The 19,091-nt window shown below is 38.4% G+C and overlaps 1 protein-coding gene across 3 annotated transcripts in view; it reads right to left on the bottom strand.

Annotated features, from left to right (window-relative positions):
• Positions 1 to 8,649: 8,649 nt before the first annotated feature.
• The window catches only part of MPPED2 (metallophosphoesterase domain containing 2), a 166,455-nt gene continuing 156,013 nt past the window's right edge, over positions 8,650 to 19,091 (bottom strand). For all 3 annotated transcript variants that reach the window (XM_060766194.2, XM_060766203.2, XM_060766186.2), the window contains 3 exons: positions 16,246 to 16,361; positions 13,555 to 13,668; positions 8,650 to 8,918 (listed from right to left, as the gene is read on the bottom strand). In XM_060766194.2, coding sequence (XP_060622177.1) covers positions 8,800 to 8,918; positions 13,555 to 13,668; positions 16,246 to 16,361 — 349 coding nt within the window. In that variant the 3' untranslated portion in view covers positions 8,650 to 8,799. The remainder of the gene's footprint in view (positions 8,919 to 13,554; positions 13,669 to 16,245; positions 16,362 to 19,091) is intronic.

The following is a 19,091-nucleotide window of genomic DNA, read 5'->3' as shown; positions in this document are numbered from 1 at the left end:
GAAAAATGCTTCAAGCTCCTTCATTTTATTTTCAGAGGACAAGGCAACATGAACAGTTGCAGCAAATGATATCGCACTAGATGCAGTAAATATATTCAAGCATGAATGAAGAAAGTATATATTACAGAGATTTGCTTATCTGTATCAGCTGCACACACCCACAGTCCTTTGAGAAACAGAAAGGATAATGGAATATCTCCATCCAACAGCATCATACCCTGTGGCCAGCGGGACATCTTTCACAGCAACATAGAATTCACTCTATCTAGCAGGTGGAACCTACCTTTTTTGACATTCAGATTACGTCTTATGTTGAATGTACACTGTAGAATTAATGAAGTTTGACACCATTATAATTGCCATGGCGCCAGGGGCAGCTCAACCCATTACGCAAAGTAAGCATTTGCAGTATAGTTGATTTTGCCCAGGGGTGCTCTTGGGGGAAAACAGACCTTGACATATGCGAGTTGTAGTTACTGGGATGTATAGTTCACCTACAAAGAGCATTCTGAACTCCACCAATGATGGAATTGAACCAAATATGGCACACAGAACTCCCACAATGAACAGAAAATATGTCAGTGATTGGTTGGGGGGGGGGGCGGGTGTGCTAAAATACTGTTTGCTTACCGTTGAAAATTACCTAGGGCCGCCTCTGCATGGCTCAATGCTATTAGCAGTTTTACAGTTAAGGTGTTGGTACCTTAGAAAACAAAAAATCCCAGAATTCCATAACATTGAGTCGTGTCAGTTAAAGTGGTGTTAAACTGCATTGATTCTGCAGATTAGACAGGTGCATCTGGAACATTATGCCTATGGGTGGGTTGTTTGTGATCTTGTGGGGAGACATATCCAGCACCTCCTTCTGTAAGGCCATTGTCCTAGGACACAAAAACCTGGGATACAAATACAGCTTTTCCTCCTCAGTTACTAACTGGCTTCAGATTAATTTTGCTTGCCCAAGTAAAGAGAGGAATGAATGGTCTTTCAATGTTTGGATTGAAATGCCAAGGCACACTTCTTCATCCCATCAATATCCAGTAAGGTGAAGCTGCACCCAGCAACTCATTAGCTTTTGTGGCAAGTTTGGGAAAATTGCTGTGTAAAATAAGCAATAAATAAGAAGTAGCCTTAGCCATGGATTACATGCCAAATTGACCAGCTACAACCTTTCTAAGTATGTGGTGCTATAAAGAATGAGGTCTCCATCACAAAAAAGTGTTCTGAGCAGTTACTGGGAAGCTATGAACATTTTTGAGCATCTTCCAGCCCAACAGTGAGGAACTTGTGGAAAACATAGATACACATTAACAGCAGTGGGCCATACATTGATAGATATTTCATAACACGACACACAGAATGCCAAACTGTAACATGGCAGATATAGATAGAACTGTTTCCCATGTGATGGGCAGAAGATAGACTAGGCCTTACAGGTAGTCTTTTAGCAATTTAAGATAGATCACCAGCTTTTAAACTACAAAAATAAAGCCTCTTCTCTCAAAATTATAATTCCTTGCTTGAACATGGAAACCCATTGGGTCACTGTGGGGAAGTAACACAGATCACCCCCATATCCAACTTATGGTGACCCTGTGATAGCAACCTATTAGCTTTTGTGGCAAATTTGGGAAATTTGGGAAAATTGCCCAGATGTAATACAGAAAAGAAATTCCAGAGCTAAAGTGTACTGTTTGTTCCCTCATTCTCATTGCCTTTTTCTGCTCATTTCTGGTTGGTGAAGCTTTCGGATTTTAAGGGAAATCAAAGCAGATCCCTCAAATATGAAGTCTTTCCACCCCTGTTCTACTTTATGTAAAACATAAATACTAGTTTAAGAAAGGGAATCGTGTGTAGCATAGACTGGTGCCAGCCACTCGGTTCCCAAAGAAGATCTATAGTCTTCAACAGAAATGAAATAAAAATTCACAGCTTATTGCTTAAGGAGTAAATTAGAAAACAAATCAGGCCTGCTTTTTCTAAAGCCCTGTCTACTAACTAATGCTACTGCTTACTGCTGAAAGAAGCTGTTGGCTGTGGAACTCATGCTTGAAATGCAATAGCAAATTGAGCAAGTTCAATCCAATTGATGCAGGATGAGTGTCTGGCATGCAACTGAGCCTCTCATTGAAGAAGGGAGATATCAATCAGGTAGGCAAAATATGGCTCTCTATATATGGTGCTTGATTTCCTCTGAATGATAGAAAACCAACAGGGTCAATAAAATGCTGCACAAGCACAATGGAACACCTATCTGTAATAGGCTCATGCTTGACAATCTCATGGATCACTTCAGAACTTTTATAAAGACCACACAATCAATGGTCTGCAGTACTACTGACCTACTTTAATAATTCCCAACAGTTACCTTTAGAGGAAAAATAAAACTGAAGCAGTGTAGTTTGGGGGAGTTAAAAATGATTGGCAATCATATTATTGGTTAAATTAAAGATACCACAATAATTGAAATCACTAAATATTTGGATAATAAACTCAGTCTACAGTGCTCTTTTCTGAGTTTTTCTCAAATGGAAATTAGCTATGGTAGAAATTTATCGTTGCTTCAAGAACATATGTTTGAGTGTCTGTGTACACATATAAAATCTCAGCGTATGTGAGAGCCAAATTGGAAACTTGGAAAGTGTTAACATTCTTACTCAGGTGTTACTTGTAAGGTTTGTGAGAAAACTGATTCACAAAGCTATATGAGTTATGGATACATTGATAACAAGGATGTTAATTTAACTCTACTGCAATCAAATATTGAACGACTAATAAAGGCTTAGAAAGTAGCTTTTGTATAAAACTCTGTATAAAACTTCTACAAAATCTATTACATAACTGTTACTTATTTCTGTATTTACTGATATAATGAATACTGAAGTTTTAAAAAAACTTTCCTAAGCCTTGGTAATGTTGTAAGGAATACATTAGCGATAACCAGAACTTAGTTGTTTCATCAATCAGCCTTTTAGACACTCTGTTGGCATAATCCTGGTAGAATTTGCCTGGAGTAGATCAGATTGATTTGAAAGTCTCTTACTCTAATAAATGCTTGACCTCTAGGTCTGTTGAATTCACTAGACACAGAGAAGTGGGGAACCAATCACCTTGGTGGAACATCCTGCTTTGCTGCCCTTATTTGATAAAGGACTTGACTGCTTTCAACCTTTTCAAGATGACTAGATGAAAGCTGCTCTCTCAAGAGTGGAAAGGTTAATTGACTACAGTGTGGTTAATCAATCACTTGAAAAGACTGACTACTGGTAGCTCCTTCCAGCTAGAGGTTCTTGCATAGTCATGTGAGACCTTCTTCTACAGCTTTAAGAAAGGACAGAAAAGAAAAACAATCCATTCAGACCTGATGACAATGGTAACTTTTCTCCTGCTTTAAAAAAGAAAACATATTGTATTGCATGGTTTAGCAAATTAAAATATATGGCATCCTATCAAGGTCCATTTCCAGTCATATGGTTAAGTGAAATAGCCCTTCCTTCTTTACCAGCCCCTTTTCCAGCAGGCTTTTGGAAATGATTAGCCCCAGGTCCTGCCCTGGCCATTGGTTAGGTCCCCGCTATGTACTCTACCCACTTCTCCAGCCCTCTGCAACCTCATTGTACTAACCCTAGTCCAGCCCTTTTATAATTATTCAGCCGGCCCCGGTAATGAATAATTAGGGCCATTAGTTAGGGCCTTGTTCTGCACTTTATCCACTTCCCCAGCCCTAAGTTTCCCATTGGCCCAGCCCTCTTATACCTGTGCAGCAGGCCTTGGAAATAAATAGCTCCAGGTGCCATCCTGACCACCAAGCAGGACCATGCTTGCACCTTACCCACTCCCCAGGCCCTAGTCTACTTTGTTGTGCTAGCCCAGCCCTTTCATAGTTGTCAAGGCCCACTCTGGAACTCTGGGCATTGCTAACTGAACTTGCCTGATGGAAATTAGTACTGAACTGGCTTTTAATTTTAAATATGTATGTCTGGTATATAGTATGATATCTTTGTTTTTTAATGATTATTCTGTATGTCTTTGTGTCAGTAATTGCAATACATGACCTAAGTTGGAGTCCCAAAGGGGAGATAGAGCGGTATGCAAATAAATTATTATTATTATTATTATTATTATTATTATTATTATTACCCTGATTCCAGTATGAACTGAGCATTTTGTATGGACAGGTGATTACACAAAAATTGGATCACATACACCCACCCCAAATTAACTGACCCACATGGAAAGCTTGAGAGGAGGGTTGTGCTCCTCACCACATTGAATATATGGAGCAAGGTAAAGTTTAGTCCTTTTATATTCCACTAATGTCAATGGGAGAGTTAAGTATGTGGTTAAACCTCTTCCACTGATATGGGGATTTAAGCATACTGCACTTTGACAGATTCACATTCACAATTAGAAGACAAGAAAACCTCTTTAAATTAGGAGAATGATGAATGGCATTGTATCTTACTGCTTTCCATGCAGTAAGTTAATCTTAGTGTAATAACTATTGATCACAAAGAGAAATAAATTAAGGCTGGAATCCAGCTCAAATTAAGAATGTTTATCTCTGTTCAGTGAGACAATTAAATATATGTACAGGCTTAAATCTATTCCACTGAAATCAATGCAACCCATGAGTGCTTGGGAACTGCGTAATTTTTGAGAGGTTGGTATAGAAAATCTCGGAAAGTTCTTAAATTTATCAAACTAGTTAAAAGTACCTATGAAAAATCAATAGCTGTGTCAGAAAGTAGCTACAAATAACCTATTTAATTCATGCTCCTCCAGTCATTTCCAGGTGGAAAACATATAACAAAAAAAGGCCTGAGAGGAAACAGTGCATGGTTTCACTTGCATAATGCAAAGTTATTCGTGATTTTTATGAAAATCGTTTTCCTTAAATTTGATTATAAGCCTTCCAGAATAAAGCTGACTGGTGGTGCAAAATAGCTTTCATATTCACATTATTATCCAATTGAGATTACTGAAATGTAGAAATGTTTGTGGGTTTCTCAGTGACAAAGTAGAATGGAGAGAGCACATATAGAAGAGAAATATGTGAGCCTATTTGCTCATTAATTCCATTTCTAGCCTGTCTCTGTCAATATCAGCAAAGCCCTTGGTGATGTAATGGGTTAAACCCTTGTGCCAATAGGAATGAAGACTGACAGGTCGAAGGTTCGAATCCGGGGAGAGTGTGGATGAGCTCCCACTGTCAGCTCCGGCTCCCCATGTGGGGACATGAAAGAAAACTCCCACAAGGATGGTAAAAAAAACATTGACACATCCAGGCATCCCCTGGGCAATGTCCTTGCAGACAGCCAATTCTCTCACACCAGAAGCGACTTACAGTTTCTCAAGTAGCTCCTGACATGAAAAAAAAAAGGCAAACTCAAGAAAACCATTTTTGGGGAGTATGGAGAGAAGCCTATTGCAAAAAAGCCCACACCAATTAAATGAAACCAGCTTCATACTGCTTTAGGAATGTATGTATGTATGTATGTATGCATGTATGTATTTATTTATTTGGTAGTTTTGTATACCGGTCTTCTCACCTCCATTCGAGGAACGTAACGAAGGATGCAAATTGCCCATGTATTGTCATGTAGTCTCCCCAAAGAAAGGAGTTGCAAAATCATAGGGCAAGAAACACAACAAATTTGTATATGTACACAGTGACTGGAATCCTATTGGGTCTTATCCATCTTCATCAACAAGATCCTCTGCAGAAGCAGCCTGCAAGTTCTCCTTGATCTATGTCTGCATTCAGTGTGGAAGTAATGCTGTTATGCACACAGAGGAATCATAGGTCTTGCACTGCCATTTAATACAAGGAGTGACCGCAGATTCAATATCCAACACCACACAGAAATTTATGCTATACAGTTCTGATGAAGAATCTTAATCTGATTGTACATATGTTTAATGAGTACTGAATATTGACTCTTTTGTAATTTTTTGCATATGTTTTCTTTATTTTTTTCCCTTTTGTTCATTTGTTTTGTTTTCTACATACACTATGAAACAATAAAAATTATTTTAAAAAAAGAAAGTAAAAAAAAAAAGAATCTTAGTAATCAGCTTTGATTATAAAATCACACAGGGAGCTGCCCATGATGCTTCCTGCCTACTAACTGTTGTTGCTTATGTTTGTGTGTAGAGGGGTAAAAACCAAATCTCATTTTAAATGACAAGAGATAAATCCAATTGTTAGCTCTGCTGGCAGTGATAGATCAACATGTACATTAAGTACCAGTTGGTTAAGTTCCAGTCTATTCTAGTAGGGGCCAACAGCTGGAATTTAGAAGAAATGGCAAGACAACACTGTTTCAAGCTGAGTTACATGTACATTGCTCTGGGTACACTACAGAACTGTGCCTGCAACATACAAGTGTTGAATAAAAAGTAATGCCTCCACCTTCGTTACTTGGGTTTGGATGGGAGTATTTTAAAAAATCAAACGCAGAAAATAATCCTTAAAATGTGCTCTTTAACTACAACTATTCACTTTTCCACATAATCACCAGAAAATTGGATACATTTCTGCCAACAATGAACAAGTTTTCTGAAGCCGTCACGGAAGAAGTTGACACTCTGTTTCCGCAATCCATCATGCACAGATCTTCCGATAGCCAAGCAAAGCAATAATGTGACCCACACATTCTTGTAAAATGCAGATTATGCTTGAAATTTCTCTCTGAGTGATACGACGATCATCCTGAATCAATCTGTCAACCTTTCGCTTGTGAAACTCGGTGGTTGCTGTCACAGGATGTCCAACTCTTTGTTTGTCCTGCAAGTCAGATGTTCCCACCTCAACATCTTTAAACTTACTTGCCCAACGACACACAGTACTCACATCAACACAATCACCATAAACAGCTTGCATTCTCTAATGAATCTCCTTTGGGGTGACACCTTCTACTGTCAAGAATTCAATGACTGGACGTTGCTTAAGTCGCATTGACCGACTGTCTGCGCAGGGTTCCATACTTCGCACTTTAACAACACAACCATACAATGTAAAGGTTTCCTGCCAAAATGGAACTGTAGAGGAGAGTCTACTGAACAAGCCAGTACCTGCCGCATACCAGTACTGCCATCTGTTGAGGAGTTAAGAAGGTGGAGGCATTACTTTTCATTCAAACCTCATATTTAAATGTGGCAAAAGTAGCCACTGGAAGGATTGGACAACCATACCTTATAGGCTACTTAGAAACTCTGCTATTTTAGGTGCAGAATAACTGTCTAAAACCAAGGAAAGGATGTGCTAAATAGGTCATCGATTTAAAGTCTGTAAATAATCTAAGGAGTAAAAAGACTGTCCAAACAAAAGCATTTAAAAATCTTGCAATTTTATTTGCATATAAAGGCCGCTAGATATATAATATCGCAATAAATTTAAAGAAACAGCTGCTTTCCTAAAGTCCATGAAGATAACATAAAACAGAATAAAGCTCAATAGCATTTACACTGGTAGAACAGAAATATCTATTTGCAACAATATTTTGTGCTAGCAAGATTGCATTTACACACAGTGCAAAAAAAAGGAGGGGAAAGAAATGGAAAGACAATTCAATAATATTTTAAATATAAAGGACAACAAAGCCTTATTTTAGTTAGGCTTGATTGTATTCGTTTGATTCTATACATGCTTGAAACTGCACAAAAATTTTAAACTCAAGCTCTTGAAGGCCTTGAGCACTTGGACAAGAAACATGTCACATTCGTCATAATTTAGACGTGCTGTACAGCATAATCTTGCAGATGCTACACTGGCAACATTAAATGTCTCACTTCGTTATAATGCACAATATATATATATATATATAAATCCATATTTAAAAGGAGTCCACATTTACATGTTTTTACTGCATGGAACACCTGCTCATTGCAGCTTTCATCCCCGTATTTTTTTAAAGCTAAAATAATTTAAGAAATTCACCCAAACATTGACGATTTAGATAATTGCATACAAGATGCCACTATCTAATTGGTCATTAAAGCAGGCAGAGACAAACTAAATCTAGAAGGCTGTTTCCCCCCTTCAGTGATACATTACTGCTAGCAGTATACTGTATGCAATGCATATATATTAGTGGACAAATTGATTAACTCCAATGGATGTACGTAAGAAGGAATTCTCCATTCTTCTCAACAGAGGGAGCGCATATATACTCAAATATAGACCACAATCTATCAAAACGAATGGCCATTCCACATCCTCTTTTAGAGCTCTACAGTTACATCCCATCTCTTCCATCAGGTTTATACATATCTCATTCTGTGCTGGATTGTGGCCCACACATGTGCAGGAACACACAAAATGCTAGGTCATGGAGTTTATTTGTCTTGTCATATTTAAAATGAAAGAAGAGGAGAGTGTAGCATTTTATCATTCGAAATACTTTTTTTTGAAAAAAAATCAAACAATAACAGTTGTGCAAATTTGGGTGTGTTTTTTTTCTAAACACTGCCTTTTAAATTTTTATTTAATAATATTAAAATAAGGTGTCTCACTCATTAAAAGAAAGCTTGGCTGTCCTTTGAGAACACTAACAATTTACAATGGCAAGATAATAAAACATAAAACTTCATTTTACAAATTCACAATGTTTTGTTTTACATTTTAAATGGATGCATCCCACCCCACCCGCCCCCAAAAGCACAACCTCTATTTTTTTTCTTTTGTACCAACAATTTACAAAAAACCCCACATCGTTTGTAAAGAAACATGTTAGGAGAACGTATTTTTTTAATTAGAAAAATGGCAGTTTATAGACCTCCCAATGCAGCAGTGCCTCATGATCCTTGCGGGGTTGGAAGGTCAAATATAATTGGTGGGTTGGTTGGTTGAAAGCTGACTGTACATGTTGAGGCATTAATGTACGTTGTGTAACCGTCTGTCATAATGCCGTAACCTGTAGGGAAAATGTGATACACTTACTATAATGCAGACAAACAATGTTGACCTAGTACAGTGCCTCAGGCTGGCGGAAAGAAAAGAGTTCTTGTAAGCAAGCCTTGGGAACTGTGTTCAGCTGAGTCTTTCAAAGTACTCTGAGCAGCTGAATGTCACCACATAATTTCCATTTTTAAAAAACACAATAACCCTTTTTGCTTTAATAAGAGCCAGCTGTTCAAATACAATTTATTTGAAGTGTTTGTAGCCAAAGAACTGAACACAAAGCACATTCCACTCCTATCCCTTTCCCCATAATTCCTTGGTTTTCTGATAATCTAGACCAGTGTTTCTCAAACTCTGTTCTTCCAGGTGTTTTGGACCTTAGCTTCCAGAAATCTTAGCCACCTTACCAACGATTAGGAATTCTGGGAACTGAAGTCCAAAACATCTTGAGGAGGACAGTTTGAGTACATAAGTGTACGCAAATGGTACACAAGTTTTAAATGTGTGAAGGCATTCCTAGCCACTGCAGAAACCTGGGCTTCCAGGTTCAATTCCAAGTCCAGGAGTATCCCCAAACTGCAAACCTGTGTCTTTAGGTCACGTGTAACCTTATCTACCACAGGCCGAATCCCACTTCAGCATTTAGCAGTTTGTTTTGTTTAAAGGATAGATGGATTCATCTGATCTAAGCATTAAGAAGAAGAATTTAGGTCAAATCTTAACTTGGCTTATTTTAATGAGTAGTTTTCCTTTGTGTCTGATGGGACAACCCATATGAGTAGAATTTGTATCATCTTAGTTCTGAATGCTCATTAAATTCATTTTATACTTACAGCATAAAACCTAGTTGTAAACAAATTGTACAATATCGGGCCTCACAGTAGTTTTTCATAATGATCTCCCATGCTAGGAATCTTTTGCATTCCATCAGCCTAACACTAATGTCACTGGAAGTTTTGATTACTTTCAACTTGCACCGTAAGTTGAAAGCTGCAGGCAATTTGCATTCTGTAGTAAAGTCTTTTTTCCTCTTCTTTTCCTCCTGTATTTTTTTTTAGCATTGATATATGTTCATTAATATTTATACACAAATATCCAATGTCTCTACAAATGCGTAAGAGAACTTGTGTGGCTGGTGCCGTGGTGAAGTCTCAGCCGTTTTTCATTATAAAGTTTTTGTTTACAAGACTTTACAACCCAGGCATAAAAACTTATTTGCTTTACAGTCATGTGGACTGGAGGAAAATCAACAATACCATGGAAGAGCCATCACCTCGTCTGTAACGTCCTCTAATGCTGTGAGCCTATGGAGAGCTTAATTAGAGGCAGCAGAGGAACCGCTGTGGGGTGGGGGGAGATGTGAAATATAAAGCATTTAGATGTGTAATTTTTAGTTCTAGGGTCACAAAGTCTTGCTCTTTTCTCCCAGACAGCACTCCTTGTATTTATCTCACTAGGATATAAAAGCTGCAGTTCATTAAATATTTAAACCCCCTACAGAATGTATTTTAAGTAATCTCTTATTACCTTATGCCCAGCAACGGAAGCTTATTGTGCTACAAATTTCCCTGACTTGAAATTAGCATTATGGCAGGATGTTTTGAAAAGCTCATCTGAAATGTCTACAAGCTATTAAAAGAATTTAATAATGTGGAATTTAATCCAGAATATTCTTTTTTTCCCTCTCCTTCTTCACGTGATTTAGTATTTGGGAGATGTTGTTCACATCTTGAATTTCTATAGGAAATCTATGAAGAATGAACTCACTTGCTGCACATAAAGAAATAATAGATGGCCTGTTTTCTTTGACTGCCCTTTGGTCATTTAAACATGTTCTCTATATTTGAAGATCACATAGCCTTCTTGGCCAGGGTTCAGTGGACAGGACAAAAAGTGCATTCTGCTTTTATCTTAAGCCCTAGGGTGAATCATGGTGGCATTTTGAATCAGACAGACAAAATACATACACATTTATTTATTTACAATCTCCTTTACTATTTTTCTACCAGAAAGAACAAACAGGGATAACATGAGGACTTGAACAAGCATAGGTGTTTCATCTGTATTACTAGAATTGTGATTCTTTGTGGCTGTTATTAATTGTCAAGTCTGCAGTATGGCAACCTTAAGAATGAGAGAGCTCCAAGAGTCCTGTCTTGCAAAGTCTGGACCATGACTTCTTTGATTGTCTTGATCTATTTCTAATGTAGTTTCCCCCTTTTTGTCTAACACTTTACCAATTATTATTATATTGTCCAATGTTGGCACTGGCATTCAATTCTCCCTAGGATAGACTGATTCAAGTTTTCTCTTCCAATGCTGTAAATTTGAGTTTCTCAACCAGGGTTTCCTGGAACCCTAAGATTCAGCAAGAGACTCCTGGGATTTTGCAAGAGAAAATGACTGGGGGGGGGGGGGGGGGTTGAAGCTGAAGATATAATTCTGTTTATGAGAGCAATAACTGAGTTCAAGAACAACTCTTTCATAAAGTCTATAGTTTAATAATTCAGAACTTGGGACCAATAATAAATCATGTCAATTTTTTCAAAATGCTTTAAATAACCTTATTACCATACATACCTTTTTGAATAATTTTTATTAAGAGTATATATATATTTGCAATATCACTAAAAAACAAGAGTGGGTATAAAAAAGATAAGCAGGAATGGACAGGGGGTGTGGGTGGGGGAGGGGTACTTTTTCTACCAATTACCCAGGTTACTTTCTTCTATTGGGCCCTGGAAATGTACAGCCATAGACTCTACCTAATTTCCCAGGCCCTTTAAAGTGCACTAGCGCCGGCCCGGCCTTTTAAATTGCCTTGAATAAGCAGGATTATTTTAAATATATATGTGCTATTGTGGTTTTTAATGCTTATATTGTCTTGTTAATTTTGTTTATGCTGTTTTCCTTGTAAGTATGGATTATGTTATTTGGAAACCGATATCCATATCTATCATTCCCAATAAAAAAGTATTCTAGTTTGAGTTGTATTTTCACTTTGAGTATTTTCTGAATTGTTTCTTGAATTTCTTTCCAATAGACGTTTGCTTTGCTTTTCTGCAAGTCCACCATATGTGAAAGAATGTGCCCTCTTGGGTTTCACATTTCCAACATTTATTTTGCATTTTTGTAGTATTTTGTTATTTTTTTGTGGAGTTATATATCACTGGTACATCATTTTGTACCAGTTCTCTTTCATATCACAGTCATATGCATATTTCAATTTATGATTCCAAATCTTCTCCCATTCCTCAAATTTTATAGGGCAACCTACATTCTTTGCCCATTTTATCATGCAAACTTTGACCATAAGTGCTTATTTTAAACAACATGTAATACAGTATTGATCCAAGACAATCTGCTACATGAAGCAAAGATCCTAGAATTCCTGACTATTAGAGAAGCTGGCTACTGATTTTGGGGTCCCAAGCAACAGGAGGGCCACAAGTTTGACACCTGTACATTAGATGCCTTATGTCCCTTCTTCTATCCCAAGTTCGGACTTCTGACTTGTGTACAACTCATAGTTATCCCTCCCTCCCTGCCATGAAATCTTAGCGCTGAGCCAAAATGTGTCTGTATCTCTCCATCCCCCTTTCCTTGTTCTTCCTATTGATATCTCTCCAAACCCCGTTCCCTTTTCTTCCTATTGATCTTTCCAAGCCCCGTCTCTGATCTTCCTATCAATCTCCCCAAGCCCTTTTCCCCTTTTCATCCTATTGACCACACCAAACCCATTGCCTTTTTATTTCGTATTGATCTCTCCACCCTCTTTTCTTTTTCTTCCTATCAATATCTCCATCTTCCCTGTGATCTTCTTCTTTCTTTCATGTCTGACATCACTTTTAATTGCCCTGACTCAATGCTGTGCAATGTTGGGATTTGTAGTTTGGGAAGGCACCAGCATACTTTGGCGGAGAAGGCTCAAGACCTTGTAAAACTACAGTTCCCGGGATACCATAGCAAGGAACCAGGGCAAGTGGTGTCAAACTGCATTCATTCCACAGTATAATTACACCCCAAGGAAGCTGGGGCAGGACAAACAGGAGAGGAAGGGTTATCTGTTTCTATGGTTTTCCTTTCAACTGCTTAGAAGCTTTGGTGTATTTTTAAAAAGGGATTCTAATCACAGCAACTATAATGTCCACCTTTTTTGGTCAAATTACAAGGAGTGCACTTTTTGCTGGACCTGTTCCGACCTACAAATAAATTGAACTTAAGAATGTATCTATAGAACCTATCTTACTTATAACTTGGGGACTGCCTGTACTTGCCTTCTTATGGCTAAACTGCCCTTATGCCAGCATAACCATCTTCTGTGATTTGATCTCAGAAATAAGACAGCAGAAGCATCTCCCACACAATTGCTCCACTGATTTAAGATCAGCTGGCAGAACGGAGGGGAGAAGGCACAGAGAAAGGCCAAGGGAGGAGCTGAAGTTCGTCAGTTACAAGCCCCTTCGGATCAAAGAAAACATCCCTTATACCAGCACAAAGTTCTGCAAGAGCAGGGCTAGGAAATTTCCAGCATCCCAAGGCCCATAGAGGTTGGAGTTTAATAGCCTATTGTTGGCTCAAACATCTTGGTGAATTAGGCTTGTGTTTGAACTCTTGCATTGCTTTAGCAAATGTTATGTCTTTCTTACCTTCATGGATTCCACCAAAGACATGGAGTTTTGGTCTTACTCGCCTTTGTACTGTGTTTAACAGTTCCACGCAGCCAACTCTTTGCAGTTCTTTTGGAACCCAGTCTCGAAAACCTAAAAGCAAAATGTAATCAATACTCTTAATTTTCTCTATTCAGGTAAGGTTTCACGTAGACTTTCAGGAAATCATAACTCACAGAAGGTTTATTGCATTATCTGTAACCCTAACATCTCCATTAAAGCATTCAATGGCTTTTAAGAAACTTTTCATTGTCACTTTGCCTATTTTAGGTTTCTGGGTTTTTTCCCCTGTGAGATTTGCCCCCTCCATTCCAATTAACATTTTTCTCTACATAATTTGATTTATTAAACTACAGGTATAGAATCTTCTACATAACATGAGGCTCTATGACATTTATTCCCGGCAGCAGTGCATCCCCCTCCTTCCCTCTCCCTTGGTCTTTCCATAATTGCCTTTGGAGATTGGTCAAGTAAGATTGCTTGTAATAGTTACTTTTTTCACATATGGGACAGCATTATGCCTAGTGCCTCATCTATACCAATAGTCAAAATCCAAAGAGTATAAATCTCACAAGGTAAACACAATAAAGAATTAAAATATGCCTCCTTTATCCTTGGTCTTGAGGAACAGTCAGCATGTTAAATTGTGTGTAAAATATGTTCCTTGATAGTGAAGATAAAGGGGGTTCCCACTTTCCATAACATTTTGTGCATAGCTTGCAAAGCCTTATTTTTATACTGAATATCTGGAATGAAGGGGATTTTCTCCTGTCTTTATGCTTTGTATATATATATTGGGATTATATGCAGAAGATTACAGAAAAGTATTTTCATGGGACCTTACATACTCATTGGAGCTTCAAGCCCATAGCTTCCACAGAAACAAGGTCTGCCAAAGTACCATTATGTCTGAGACCTGGCCACTAAGGAAGGAATTCAGAGCAACTATGAAATGATTCTCACTGAGTTAGTATTAATTGAATACTTTTAAAGAAAAGCCACTAAGTTCTACATATAATGCACAAAATCCATAAAACCTGACATCAATTATTACAGAAGTCTGCGGTCGGGAATATTGCATGCATAAAGATCAGAAGGGTAGAAAGATCTGAGTGGGGGAAGAGCTAAATCAAATATGAATGGAAGCAGCACATTCATCCTTGGTGTTACTTAATCAACTTCAAAGACGTTACACCAGGAACAAATTTGGCCGATGCTATTTCAGCACAGTGGGACATTCATTCAGCTGCTTCATGTCATTCACTTCTTATGTAAAGTACAATGTTAAAAAGAAGAAATTGTAGCATAATTTTCAGCCACACAGGTTAAGGTCTGGTATGTGGGGGATAAGAAATAATTTGGTAATTATATGCAGCAATGTGATTCACAATCCAAATTAAAAAAAACAAATTGAATCCAATATCCTGGTAAGACTTCTGAAACATCCTCCTATTAATGTGTTCAAATATTAAGTGAAGGCAAGCATAAAGTTAGAAAGCATGCCATCCACTGTATTTTAATACATAATTAAAACTCTGTATCAAAGTAAGAAGTCCCTGACCAAATTTCAGCCAGCCGTGAGAATCACTCAGATGTTGTAGGCTTGCTGTTGCCTCTTCCTGATGGAAAGCAACATTGGAGAATAAAACAATAACGGAGAAGATTATATGGGAGTGCCTTGCTGCCTGGAGAAGAGAAGTAGGGAAGGGAACCAAATTTGGGGGGGGGGGAGATCCTAAAATAGCGGTGGCAGTCACAACTGTGTCTTGTTCAGGAAATGGATAATGGGCCTGACACAGGTTGACAAGAGGAGGAATTTTCAACAATTTTTGTTGTAGGAAGTAGTAACATGTTGAAAAAGCGTATTTCATATTTTGCAGCTCCAGTACTGGAATGGATGGGGAGAGAAAAAAATGTTTTCTGTTAATTCATCCCCAGAAAACAAAAACAATAGAGTGGGTTTCTAACCTCATTGTTACCATGAAAAATAAACTGGAAGAGCCTGCACATTTGGCCTCACCTACCTGGTACTGAACATGTAAATGTTACAACAGCAATGCAGAAGAAAACTAGAGAAAGTCAACTCCAATGCAAATGCTGGAATGCATAAAGGAATACAGGGGAACCAATGGCCTCCCCAGGCTGAATGGAATCTGATTCCCATCAGTCCAGCGAGCCTGGCCAATGGCGAAGGATGATAGGAGGTGCAATTAAACATTACCAGGAGGCTTGATAGGTACAAAGAGTACTAATAAATACTTCATTTCTGACCCCTCATGGATCGCACTACAGTTCATATGTTGCACATAATGTTTGGTACACAGATTCAGAACCTAAAGTAAAAAAAAACAAAAACTTGTGCAAAACTGAATTATATTTCTACAAGGCTATATTCAAACTAGAATCCTAATTAGTTTCCAAAGGGTTGTTATTGCCGAACAGCAGAAGTATAGGATGCCTGAAACAAGTTTAACTGCAAAGTGTTTAATGATGCTAGTTGAAGATACAATTGCACATTGTAGAACAGTCAGATGACCAACTTGTCTTTATCTTGCAAACTTTTGGGGTATATATAGCTCCAACTGTCCCCTCATAACCAAATCAAAACAGGCACTGACAACACTCTCTGCTTAAGATACCTGAACTTAATCCGTTTGTTGTGTCACTTACCAAGAGGAGGTCCATGTGTCATTAAAATGTCAATGCCTTCAGGAATAAGATTCCATTTGTCCAATAAAGATTGACCTCTGGGTAAGTTAAAGCCCCATCCATTAAACCATGGTGTCCTTTGAAGGAAAGAAGAAACACTGTAAAATTATGAAATAATAGCTTGTTTTCCACATTTGTGTAGCAATGCAAATTCACTGCAGAAAATGCTTCTTCAAGGTCATGTACATACAAGAACAATGAAACAGAGTGACCAACAAATGAGTCTAAGCCACGGTCATACTGAGCCTACACTGTTGGCTATAGTGACCAAGAGAAAGAAGAATGAAACATTAAGCAACTTTTTTGTCATAGGGAAGAGATTTAATACAGAGAAGCTATAATTTGGTATATTAATTATATAAATGATGATTACAGGACTGATTCTTATGAAAAATTACTTCCCCATAGGGCGCTGTGGTTGCCAAAGGTTATTCTTCAAAAATTGATGCTTAGCTGGGCAAAAAGGTTGTTCTGAAATGCCATCTTTTAAAGTAATAGAATGATTCACTTCAATTTATACTCAAGGTCTGCATTTTACTATGGTACCGAATGACAGGTCACAGAAGACGGATGCAAAATAAAATACTGTGTCCTTATAAGTATCGGAAAAACTGTAGTGTTACAGAAGGCAATGCCATGGACAACCTATATCAATTCCGCATATCTTTCTGAGTGACAAAGTGAAGGAACAGTCTTCTCCATTACACTATGTCAATTGACCTAAGCTTCTGTTATGACCACCATTATAAACTACACCCAACTTATGTTACTAATCTTTAACTTATAGCACTAAGTACAAAATATTTAGCAGTTTGCCTGGACATTTTAATAGCTTTTCAGGCAACTAGAACCTCCATATTGCAAGTCTGCAAATTTCCACATAGGTGAACTGGTGAATGGATGGATCCTTTTATTTTCTGCCTCTAGAAAATATCAATCACAAAACTAATGGAGGATGAGTGATTTGTTATATTCTAAATACAGTATTTATTCATTCATGTGCTTTATATGCAATTTTCTCTCTCTTAAAAGAGGCTCTTAAGTGGCACATTAACAATCCAGCTATGTTTTTAGATAATTATTTGTGATAGTTTGGTAACTTATATAAAGGAAATGTGTAACAGTAAAGCACTTGGAGGAGGGAACGGTGGGTTCTGATTGCTGCTCGGCTGTAATGCTACATGAGACCTCCCTCTCTAAGGCTTAGGCTCAGAGCCTTTGTGGAGCACACAAAATCCTTGTGAGGACTATATCTCTTCCCCCCAGGCCATATGTTATGCAAGCCTGCTTTACGACAATTCTTTAATACTAATGTCTAGAATATTAAGGTCTTTGAGATGTGCTCTCAAACCATAGCTGTGATATCTGAACCAGGACCATCCAATCAACTCCCTATTGTGTAATGTGCCTTCAGATTGAGTCTCACTTATGACAACACTATTATAGGATATTCTTGGAACAATTCATTCAAAGGAGGTTTGTCATTGCATAGCCTGAGCAGGGTGTTGAACTGGCTAGGCAAAACTACGGTGAGGTGGATCTGTAATTGGTTAAGTGGACGAACACAGAGAGTGCTCATTAATGCTTCCTCCTCATCTTGGAAAGAAGTGACAAGTGGAGTGCCGCAGGGTTCCGTCCTGGGCCCGGTCCTGTTCAACATCTTTATTAATGACTTAGATGAAGGGCTAGAAGGCATGATCATCAAGTTTGCAGACGACACCAAATTGGGAGGGATAGCCAATAGTCCAGAGGACAGGAGCAGAATTCAAAACGATCTTGACAGATTAGAGAGATGGGCCAAAACTAACAAAATGAAGTTCAACAGTGACAAATGCAAGATACTCCACTTTGGCAGAAAAAATGAAATGCAAAGATACATAATGGGGGACGCCTGGCTCGAGAGCAGTACGTGTGAAAAAGATCTTGGAGTTCTCGTGGACAACAAGTTAAACATGAGCCAACAATGTGATGTGGCGGCAAAAAAAGCCAATAGGATTTTGGCCTGCATCAATAGGAGCATAGTGTCTAGATCTAAGGAAGTAATGCTACCCCTCTATTCTGCTTTGGTTAGACCACATCTGGAATATTGTGTCCAATTCTGGGCACCACAATTCAAGAGAGATATTGACAAGCTGGAATGTGTCCAGAGGAGGGCGACTAAAATGATCAAGGGTCTGGAGAACAAGCCCTATGAGGAGCGGCTTAGGGAACTGGGCATGTTTAGCCTGAAGAAGAGAAGGCTGAGAGGAGATATGATAGCCATGTATAAATATGTGAGAGGAAGCCACAGGGAGGAGGGAGCAAGCTTGTTTTCTGCTTCCTTGGAGACTAGGACGCGGAACAATGGCTTCAAACTACAAGAGAGGAGATTCCATCTGAACATTAGGAAGAACTTCCTAACTGTGAGAGCCGTTCAGCAGTGGAACTCTCTGCCCCGGAGTGTGGTGGAGGCTCCTTCTTTGGAAGCTTTTAAGCAGAGGCTGGATGGCCATCTGTCAGGGGTGATTTGAATGCAATATTCCTGCTTCTTGGCAGGGGGTTGGACTGGATGGCCCATGAGGTCTCTTCCAACTCTTTGATTCTATGATTCTATGATTCTATGATTCTTCCAAAGTACTGGTTCAGTGTTCAAATTACCAGACCACACTGGCCTTTCCCCAATTAACAGTATTTCATCAAGATCTGATGATGTTTTTTGAATCTTTGTTGGCAAACTATAATGTGATGGGACAGAGTGGAAACTGCAGTCTTCTGAGTCAACTAATAAAATCACTATATAATTCCTAACAGCTGCTAAACTGGCTGGG

The sequence above is a fragment of the Anolis sagrei genome, chromosome 1 (assembly GCF_037176765.1).
Source record: "Anolis sagrei isolate rAnoSag1 chromosome 1, rAnoSag1.mat, whole genome shotgun sequence".
Lineage (NCBI taxonomy): Eukaryota > Metazoa > Chordata > Lepidosauria > Squamata > Dactyloidae > Anolis > Anolis sagrei.
Note: the sequence above shows the minus strand (reverse complement) of the source record. Positions and strands in the feature narration are given on the sequence as shown.